At 37.2% G+C, this 10,659-nt stretch overlaps 1 protein-coding gene across 1 annotated transcript; it reads right to left on the bottom strand.

Moving 5' to 3' along the window:
• Positions 1 to 428: 428 nt before the first annotated feature.
• LOC106650940 (cyclin-dependent kinase inhibitor 1B-like) lies at positions 429 to 3,696 on the bottom strand. The gene is made up of 2 exons (XM_014369226.2): positions 2,786 to 3,696; positions 429 to 2,193 (listed from the first exon to the last, which is right to left on the bottom strand). Exons 1-2 carry the CDS (start codon positions 3,432 to 3,434, stop codon positions 2,096 to 2,098), a joined length of 747 nt encoding a protein of 248 aa, XP_014224712.1. The 5' UTR covers positions 3,435 to 3,696; the 3' UTR covers positions 429 to 2,095.
• Positions 3,697 to 10,659: the final 6,963 nt, after the last annotated feature.

A 10,659-nucleotide genomic window follows, 5' to 3' on the forward strand; every position in this document is an offset into this window, starting at 1 on the left:
CATGAATTGGAGTAAGTTATTTTTTTACTTACGATGGATAATGAACTGACCTATAATGGCCGATTGTTATGAATTTACAAGACGTTTGTTGTAAAACTCAACAAGTACATTGTTATAATTCGATATTTTTTACTATTAATATGTTTTAAAAGCAGAAGTGAAAATTGTTCTCATAGAACAGATAAAATGATATTTTCTAATTGAATAATGGCGATCTAACTTGATGCTGATAATAACTTTCAAGTGACTTTGTAAATCAGTAATAGATTATAATGCAAATATAAAACTTGAATAGATCTGCATACATTTTTTCATCCAGTGCTCCACGGTTTTGATGGAGCATCGTTGAATGTATTCCGATATTTTCAGTATAATTTTACAATGGCTTCAATAGAATGTTTTTTTTAAATAAAACAACCTGTTTTTTGTTAGTTTAATAAAATAGATTTATTTACAAGAAGTAGAGTAAATACAATAATATTGTAATCTTATATTACTACAAGAATAAGTTTTTATTAAATAAAATCTACAAATTGTCTGGCGCACTTTAATCAAAACTATTTGGAAAGTAGTTAATTGAAAACTATTGATCAATTGATAATAGAAAATTCTATTGTAAATGATTACTATTTAATCAAATAAACCATGCTGCTAGGATCAAGTCAGAAAATCAGTAAATATACAGTGGTCATAAACAATAAATTATTCATCAAACATTGTCTGATACATTATTGATCTACAGTTGAAATTTGTTGTAGCTTGATAACTACTATTTGATCTCAAATTTAACTTTTTGCTCAAAAGATTAAATTATTCATATGTAGTACTCAGTAATGCAGTAATACAGAGAATGCTTAAATTTTCGATGCACAAAACAATATTACATGATAATTAGTAATGAATAACACTAATTTTAGTTGTATATGGAACAAAATACTGAAAAAGTAAACGACCATGATTCGTCGAAAGACAATGATTCCAAAGTTTGATACTAGTAACTATCTATTTTCATCAACCACCATAAATCAAGTGCATAAATGAATCAAACTAACTCTATTTTTATAAATTTAATAATAGAATCTATTAATTAATTCATCTGCACATTAATCTTTTAAAGTAAAGCACACGGGCACTTGACAAATAACAATTACGCCATACAGTTATATTATATAGAAGTTAATTCTAAAGTTTTTCTGATCTAGAACTTTTGTTTATGACATTGCTCAATATGGAACATGTTATATGCAAATTTTAAATCATCACAAATGATTCAATAGATTTTATATTCTTAAGTGCCACCATGACGAAAGAGTAATTGCAATAATTTCTTCCAATTTCATAATGACTATTAAGATTCTACATAAAACAATCTATCGCGCATAACATATTCAAATTATTAGTTTCAATCAACAAAAGTCTAAACAATGATGAGATCATTAAATAAAAACCATAGCACACCTTTTTATAATAACACTTCTTAGTTACTCTAGGGTATATTGCACCCTCAGCAGCATTTCATTTCTTATTCAAACCAGTACATATTGGTTATAGTCTCACAATGACATTTCAAAATTGCTAAAAATCTTGCAAAATTTTGCAACGGCGACCAATATAGCTATTGGGTATTGCACAGCCCGTGATCAGCTTGTCATTATTTTAAGAGAGTAACTAAGAAGCATTGAAAGTATGCAAATGAATTTTTTTCTAAAATTACTAGAAATTTGATTACAAATAAGTGATTAATTGCTAAATTATAACAATAGATTTAGTTTAAAATATTGATCACTTATAACACAAACTTCAAAAGATAGGATTACATATTGAAAATCATTCTACATGGGCCATTCTAAAGCCTTTTCAATCTTGTTTCTTCATTTCACTGCACATGAAATTTGTCTTTTTTTCCAATTAAATTGGCACATTATAAATCAATGGCACTGCAAATGGTCCGTAGAAAACTTTTCAAGTCCTTAACACTGTAGAACATATCATTTCTTGTATACTAATTTTATAATTTTATATACTTCATTGTACAAGCAGATACAATATTGATATACATATACATATCAAGACAATTATGAAGATGAAGATCTTTTTATCTTTGAAGAACATTTGTATTTCTTGATATTTTTAGTGGTGGTTCTATTGACTTGTTCTTAGATGACAGGGGTCGTTTACGGTTTTTCAAAAATTCTGAAAAATAAGAGGAAATATTAGAAAATACTATTCTAGTATTTAACTGTTACAAAATATAACTAAAAATTGATAATAAATCAGCATAAGATGTAAGTATTTATATTTATTAAATGTTTCCTTATTAGATTGATTTAAAAATACCTGAATCGCTTATTTTAAAATTTGAATTTTCAAACAAGTTTCTACAACTTCTACAGAATATATATCTACAAGGCTCTATGGAAACATCTTTTACATGTTCTTAAGGTTTTAATTGAGCTTTGTAGACATATATTTAGTAGAAGTTTCACAAAATGTGTTTGGCAATTTGAATTTTGGACTAGAATCCGGATGTCCTTAATACAAACAAATAATAGAATGGTTTTCAAGTATTAAAAAAATTTGTATTTAAAAGAACCATGTGAATTTCCAACGGAAGATTGATAAAATCTTTGCGTGAAAGATTTTAAAAAAATTTAAAAGAACTCCACTGTCTAACTAAGTTCTTAGTTAAAAACTTGATTACGTAGTAAGATAGATGAGTTCTTAATAGTGAAATAGGAAGTTACGTAAGCAAAATACTGTTTGGTAATAATAATTTTGTACTAACCAGTGATGGGTACTTGTTTCTGCGTCGCTGGAGAAGATTGTTTAGATTTAGGTGAACTGCTTTCATCATTCTGTGAATATTTGCTAATATTTGCCAAACTGTGTGATTTACTTTCAAGCGCTGATCTAATTTCTTGCTGTGGTGGTGTCTTTTCACATGTGCTTGTGCAAGAAATTTGACAATCGGGTGCAACAACTTCTTTGATGATTGTTTCAGAAATAATTTTTGAGAGCTTATTTGGAGTAAGCTTCAAGGAGCACTGTGGTTTGGTCAACTTACTGGCGTAGAACGACCTACGCTTAGTGAGACATTTCATGCTTCTAAGAGCATATGGCTCTGGAACATAATCTTTGTCTGAGATGAGCTTCCAATCGTATCTGGTGCCTTTGAGGGGCCTCTCCATCTTAAAGTCGAATCCCCATCGCTTGGAATCGAGTTCCGCCTGAGCTTTGAGCTCGCGGTCGACGAGCGCTTGGGTAGCAGCATGATCCACGGGTCCAAACAAATCACGACGCACTTTGGCCAGAGCTGCTTGATTGGGAGAGATGCGATACTTGGAGGGAATAACCTTAGTCGAATTGCTTGCACTTGAGGCCATCCTGGTCATTTCGGACATCATCGCGGCTTGATTTAACACTCGCGCACTCATATTACAGTATTCTATTGCCACTTCGACTCACTTTTTAATTGTCAAAACTTGGTTAACAACAAGGAAACAGGAAAACAAAGCTCTCTCTCTCTCTTTTTCTCACTCTTGGCGAGACACACAGTCACTAGTCGCACAGCACACAGAGACAAGCCTGTCCGTTGCGGACGCAGTATGGCGGCGAATAGAGTAGCGCGTAGTATTAGCAGAGCGGCCGATTGCGAGGCGTAGCGGCGCGTCTGTCTCTGTCTGGCCCCTCACTGCCTAGCTGCTGCGTCGGTGTGTGGCGTCGCGCGCGCGTGTGTGTGGCGTGGCGTGGCGCGGCGGCGATAAGCAAGCAGCGCGTATAAGGGTAAGGTAACGCGTTAAAACAGACACGGCCGTGCCGAGCGTCGAATTCGGCTGCGAAGCTTCATGGCGGCGCTGCTGTAGTCGTTTCGAGGCGCTGGCCTCCGACTGTTGCGGGTATATTATGATACGAATAACATGGCGACGATCCGAGCGACGACTCCGAAAAACTTTGAAATGCAGCTGCCTATGTATACAACTAGATATGCTATACGCGATCAACGACATCCATACAGATGTATCGGCGAGGTAAAAATGCCTTTCTCCGTGAGCGACCTTTTCTCTTTTTTGGCCAAATGACTCTTTCCAATAGATTGCACGGTATATTGTTTCGCATCGAAAATTCATCGACTAGACTTCCGCGATGCCTATAGTAAGCCATATGGTTTAGGTGCGCTCGAGGCAGATCTTTTTACGCGTGTTTTTCAGCGCGCTGAAAGCAGCAGCAGCACGAAAGCGCGGACCGTCGTCGATACATGTAGGGCAGCAGTTTAGCGAGGCTCGCGCCGTGCGCTCTCGACTTACCCATACCGCTTATAGGTATGCACCGTCGTTCGTCCAAAAAGCCTCGCGCGCTGCACTCGTTATATATGTGCGGCGCATTGCTTCGAGAATACCTATAGGGCGTCGTACCTACTTTGCAATGAGAAGCAGTTGAACTTGCGACGATGATTGTGCGTGCTTTGTGGTTTTTGGTCGACGATGAAACGATCGAGCTGGACCGAACGAATTCAGCTTTCGTTTTGGTTTTCCTCGCGCGAATGCCTTGAAAAGCTATTTATTCGATGCAGATATTTTTGGCGTTTATTTTTGAAAATACTCTCATTTTCTTTTATTGACGCGTATCTCGTTATTTCAAATGCTGTACTCATTTGAATCAGAAGCCAAAGCAAAGCCGCTACTTCGCGCTCGTCGCTTATTGGCCGCTTATTCAGTCGGAGCTCCAAGTTCGACGTTCGAATTTTCAAAAATATCATCAACGGATTTTTCGGTTCGTACAGTACATATTGTATCTACGCGATAATATCACATAGGGGCTCGTCGAGTGGTCGGCAGTGCAAATATATACACAATATCCAACGGCTTTTTCACACTTTCGGAGCGCGGCTTGGGTCATGCACCGCGCACGCCTCCCCTCCCGATTTTTCCGATTCAGTGAATACAATTCGCCGCGTAGGTACACACGCGTATTATAAATATAATATTATGTGTGTATACGCAAACTGCAAAGGGGGTCTCTCTGCTCTCTCTCTCTCTCTTTGCCCACTCGACAATTTTTCAACGCGCAAAATAAAGGGCCGCACACGGACGGAAGGACGGACGAACGGATGGCCAGAGAGTTAACTGCCTATGTGCCTTTGCACCCATATAAAGGCACGAGCGTAACCGCCCACGCCCCACGAATCGTTCACTAAGGTAATCCAACGTTTTTTTTTCGTTTCGTTGCCAGATCATCCGAAAATTGTGTAAGCCTCGATGGTCTATACGATATATTACTCGAAAAAACGTAACCGAATTTTCATCATTATCGTCGAGATACGAGATTAGTTAGGCGAGATAACGCGCACAATACAATGACGCGTGGAGACCGAGAGAAAAAAATTCTTCCATAACAAGGGTTATCGATGATACGCCTAGTCGCGAGCAAAGAGGAGATTATATAAATAGCAAACGAAGCAAGAAACTTCCAAGATTTGAAAATTGTAGTTATTTTTGAGGGGAAAATTGAGAAGTTTGGTAAAAATATCTATATAGCCTTTCGATGTCGATGATGAACTTCAAAACTTCAATGAGGGACCGGCATATACTTCTCGACGAGTGGCGTAACGAAGTTACTTGTAACGAGTTGCACATGTGATACAGCCACGTAGGAGAGAATGAAAATTTTTAGAGAAAAGAATTCAAAAATTGTCCAAATAAAATCTTTATTAAACACGATTTTGTTGATTTTTTTTCGGTAACATCGAGGACGAGTCATACAATACAACACAAAAAATTTTATCGATCGGTATATAAGATATAATATAATTATTATACATCACTTTCAGCGCTCAACAATGAATCTACTTTATAAGTTTTTTTTTGTTTCTTTATATTTCGGTTATTCTCATCAACACTGCGGAAGATATAGCGTATTTATATATTATACTGTGTAATCATATGTATACTGCATTGATGGGGGGAGATTGTAGTATAATGAGCTCTCGAGTGTTGTGTTTGATACGCTTCGGCGGCGGCGCGGCCAAAAATCATGGGCTCGAAAAATTCACACGATATAATAATTTTTCCCTTTTTCCAATGACATTTATCTCGTGATCTGCACTTTTTCCGTTGTACTTTATCGACTATGTAACGACGAGATCCATATTTTAAACAGTCGTGGAAATAATGAGTCAGCGAGTACTCGAGTGTATAATATGTACATCGTGATATGGTGTGGGTGTGTGTGTGTCGCATAAATGAGTACGAGTACTCTGGCTTTTCTCCAGTTGGAATCGTTAGAATTAAAGCGCCTCGTTCGCGTGCACGCGCTCAGCCAACAACATGACTCATTGGATTCAGCCCAAACACCCTCGATTGCCTACATGCTCTTGCGATTGTGACATGCTGCCGATCGAAATCGTTGTTGCGGCGGCGGCTTCGATCCAGCCGCATGCTGCGCATAGCACGAGTTCGAGTGTGCGTGCTGTCGTGTGTAGGCCAATTCTCAGCTGGCGTGACGCCCTCGTCTACCTATACCCACGGAGCACTTTAACCACGAGGAAAAAGCCGCAACGATCGCTCCATCCCCATTCAGGATTTCGTTATTTCAGGAGCGACACAGGGCGTGTGTGTGAGAGAGAGAAAGAGAGAAAAAGATAGCGCGATCGCCACGTGCAGGAAACAAAAAGAGTGTACATTAATCAAAGTAAACCGCAGCGGTTTGCCGTGATTGAGAAACATCACTAAAATCTGTACAGCAGATGAAAAAAAAAATAATCGATATCTGATCCACGCAGTGCCATTACTTCGCTTCGGGATTGCCGTATGTTCATCGATCATAATACATGTGTGTGTATGTCTGTGTGTGCTCCGCCGGGGGGCTTCGATGGATAAATCAGCGTCGACGATTTTGCGCCGGCGGCTTCCCCGATCATCATCGATCCAGCAGTGAAAATATTTTGTGTACATAATATTTTATTGTATCAAAAAAGTTGAAACGAAACGAAAAAAGAGAACAGATCGGCACGTGTGGCGGTAATGATGTTTTTATTTGAAAAAAAAAAGAAAGAAAGAAGAAACGAAAGAAGAACTTCAACACTTTTTGACGATACATTATAAGTATATATTTGTCAGGCAAACTCTTTCAAAGAATTCCGTAAAACGTTGATCGGCCAATTAATTTACTTCACTGCTATATAATAATTTTTTTTTCAAGTACAAGCGAAAAACAGCTCTTTTTTTCTCTTAAGTTCAACATTGTTTAATAACAGCACAACAACGTATTGAAATTCATTTGTGTTACTTTTTTTTTCTTATACAGTATATGCACATACAGGCTTGTACATCAGAATCGCATAAACGGTAGTGAACGCACAATAACAATCGCTAATTCCGCTCACTCATGATTTTTCTTTCATCAATATGATGATACATAAAAACAAAACTGAAGAAAAAAAGAGAAAACAACGATAAAACAATAACGACTATAGGTATATTATCGTATGCACCCTTTTTTCTCTCTCATTGATTTTAATTCTTTTGCCACGAGTCCAAGCGGAACAGGACACTCGGCCAATTTTCTCTCTCACTCACTCGCTCGCTCGCTCGTTCGATTCGATGGCTTTGCTCGGTATTGTCGGTATTGCAGATACACGATTGGCTTATCTCATCTCTCTGTGCTCGATCGTTCATTTATACTTTGAAATGTCAGCTCAAAAGTAAATAAACTCCATCGACTCCGTAAATGCTACTCTCGATTTGTACCTATATCCCTGAATCCAAGATCAGCTAGTCATATTATTTACAAGACATTCGTAACGCACGCATCGTTTTATCCTCGTAAATTTCAGTACTTAGCACCCGCCCCTTCATACATCATATTTGTATACATACTTCATATGGTATATATTTTATTCAAATATATAATATTTATGTAGTATTAATGTGTGTGCATGTTTAATGTTGTTTTTAAGTTCAATTATTACCCGCCGTGTTTGTCACACGTATTTAATTTGTCACGCTCGAATAAGAAGTAGTATAACATTTATGCGCACGTATGTATGGACACGCGAGGCCCGATGTCATCGGAAATGTATACACTGGCACATCATCATCGATTAACAGCGACGCGTGATTCTGGAGATCTCTCGATTAAATGTTATGTACTCCGCTGAGATGAATTGAGAGAGATCGGACGAGGCATCGTACAATGATGCTGCATTTTTTTCATATTACAGTTTTGTGATTCGATCGATACTCGCCCATAATGAGTACGCCAACGATCAGTACCTCATAATACATATTATAATACTGTAGCATACATTTAGTACCATTACGGGGCTCGTCGTGCCTCGCAATTTGTGAATAAATTCGATCTTGAATCTGTATTAGTTCATACAAAGTTAAGTATCAGAAAGGTTGGTTGACTTAGTTAATCCGAAGCATAGACATGTGATTTAGTTTTCTCGAAAAAGAAGTCGACACGAGTTATTCATTGGTCATATCTTCATTGTCACAATATATTCTGTTTTTTTGTCATAATCATGAGAAATACAAATTATTATAACAATAATAATTAAATATTGAGTTGACGACTTGAACACATTTATGCTAAGCGCTTTCCGTTTTTTTCAAGATTATTAAACGGTTCCAATGAAGCTACACCAAAAATATATTAGAATGTCATCGTTATCGGCCCGCCACCGCTTGTTTCTCTGACTCTGAACTTTATCCTCATTATATTTAATTTTTTTTCCTTTTAATGGGAATACTGATACAATTATCGATAATAATTAAATATTGAATTGGTAAAGCACGAAATTCCCTTACCTTGGTGAATTTTCAATTTATCTTTCTAAATACCAATGTGATTTCCTAGTCATGAGACTTTTTTACTTGCTAGATGTTCTCCGTTTTGAATACCAAATATGCTCTACTTTTTGTTTTTCGTCCAGATATTGCTCGATGCCCACTTTCTTTCATACTCGCGTATTTTCTTTCAGGTTTTTCTCGGATGGTCTCAGTGATTTTTTAGGATCCGCACACTTAGTAGTATTGCACATTTGTCTTCAACATTCATTGTAGCACAAAGATTTCAACGAGCCTCAAACATCATAACTTTTCGTTTATACATTAACTTTTTTGTTTCTTTTTTTTTCTGCATTTTTTTCATCATTTTTTTTCATTGTTTTCGGAGTGTCACTCGTTCGTCGGTCAGTCGGCGTAATAATATACATATTATAAGTATCGTGTAAGTGTCGCATATAAGTGACGTGTACATAGGACACGTACTTGTACGCATATCTTTTTTGTTTCATTCATTCGCGCATGTGCATTTCTGTGTGCAATGAAGCTGTCAATTTTTTCTCTCCGTTTCTGATTGTTTTCACTCGCGTCAATCGCGTGTGGCAAAAGCGCATTTTACGTGGGAGAGTGAACGCCTTATTTTTTTATTCCGCGTCTTTACTTTAATATCGCTCAGAAATGCACCTGCGCGAGTATGTAGCTAATTGTAGCCTGTCTTATCTGTCCGTTTGTTACTCGCTTATCAATTTTAAACATTTACAGAGATTAAGAAATACTGCACTGATAATGTCTCGAACGCAAGGCAACAATAAACTAGCTGGTGACATTCGTACGCCATCGCTGCTACTTCTCTTTGCTCGCCCATGGAACTTCGATGTCGAATTTTGGTCCCTTGGCGATCTTTGCTAATGCATGATGGCGTGGAGCTCGTTGCGACGACAAAAGAAGCTTCAGGCTTTCGTGCTCGTATCCGGTCAGTTCGTGTGGCCTTTGGCGAAGCTGAGCCACGAGCTGGCAGTTTCGCCGAAGGGCTCACCACGTATTCTAAGGCAGTAGCTGAAAATTCCGTCGTCGTAACCATGGATTCACTTTTCCGATCGTTACTCTTTCCATTTGACGGAGCAAACTCGTTTTTATGGAATGTACAAATATGTCATCTTCTTTCAAAGATTACTTCCGAACATGATCCTTTTTTTTCTTGCACTGCACTGAAAAGCTCTTTGTACGAATGGCATCTTGAAAAATTGCCTTCTTTTTTTCCTTGTAAATAATACATCTTATAAGATTTCGTGTGCGCCTTTGCTTTTTAACTAATGTGTATCTTCCGAATATTACTGCCAGCTATAACTGCTTACTCGAATAATAGTAAGTTTTCTAAAACATGACATTTAAACCTAAATAACTGTTCGTTTTACCCCTTCTGACGATTCGTACATATAGCTAGACGTTTGCTGTTTCTGTGTATATCTCTATGTAAGATATTTCTGTAAGTGTAAATCATTTTAAGCATTCGTAAATGAATGCACCTTTCATTAGCAAATCCATTATTTACGTACACATGCGCTGTATTAGTACACAGCAAAAAAACTTCTCTTAATCAGCTCGCACAATTGTTTATACATTTTCGCGTGCTTCTGTCTTGTCACTCGTGGGATATGTGTATATATTAGTATTGATGTCTGTTTTGTCCACGCTGATTTTAATAAACGCTTTTTTGTTTGTAAATTAAAGTGTATCATTAACATGTTATAAAGTTTGCCGATTAATTTATGCTCATTTTTGTTTTTGTTTTTTTTTTCAAAATTCGTTCACTCTATATATCTTTCTCGCGCACAATCACACTTTTTCTCTCGTTTTTTCTCTACTTCAGGCT

This window comes from Trichogramma pretiosum, unplaced genomic scaffold, assembly GCF_000599845.2.
Source record: "Trichogramma pretiosum strain Unisexual culture from Peru unplaced genomic scaffold, Tpre_2.0 scaffold3, whole genome shotgun sequence".
Lineage (NCBI taxonomy): Eukaryota > Metazoa > Arthropoda > Insecta > Hymenoptera > Trichogrammatidae > Trichogramma > Trichogramma pretiosum.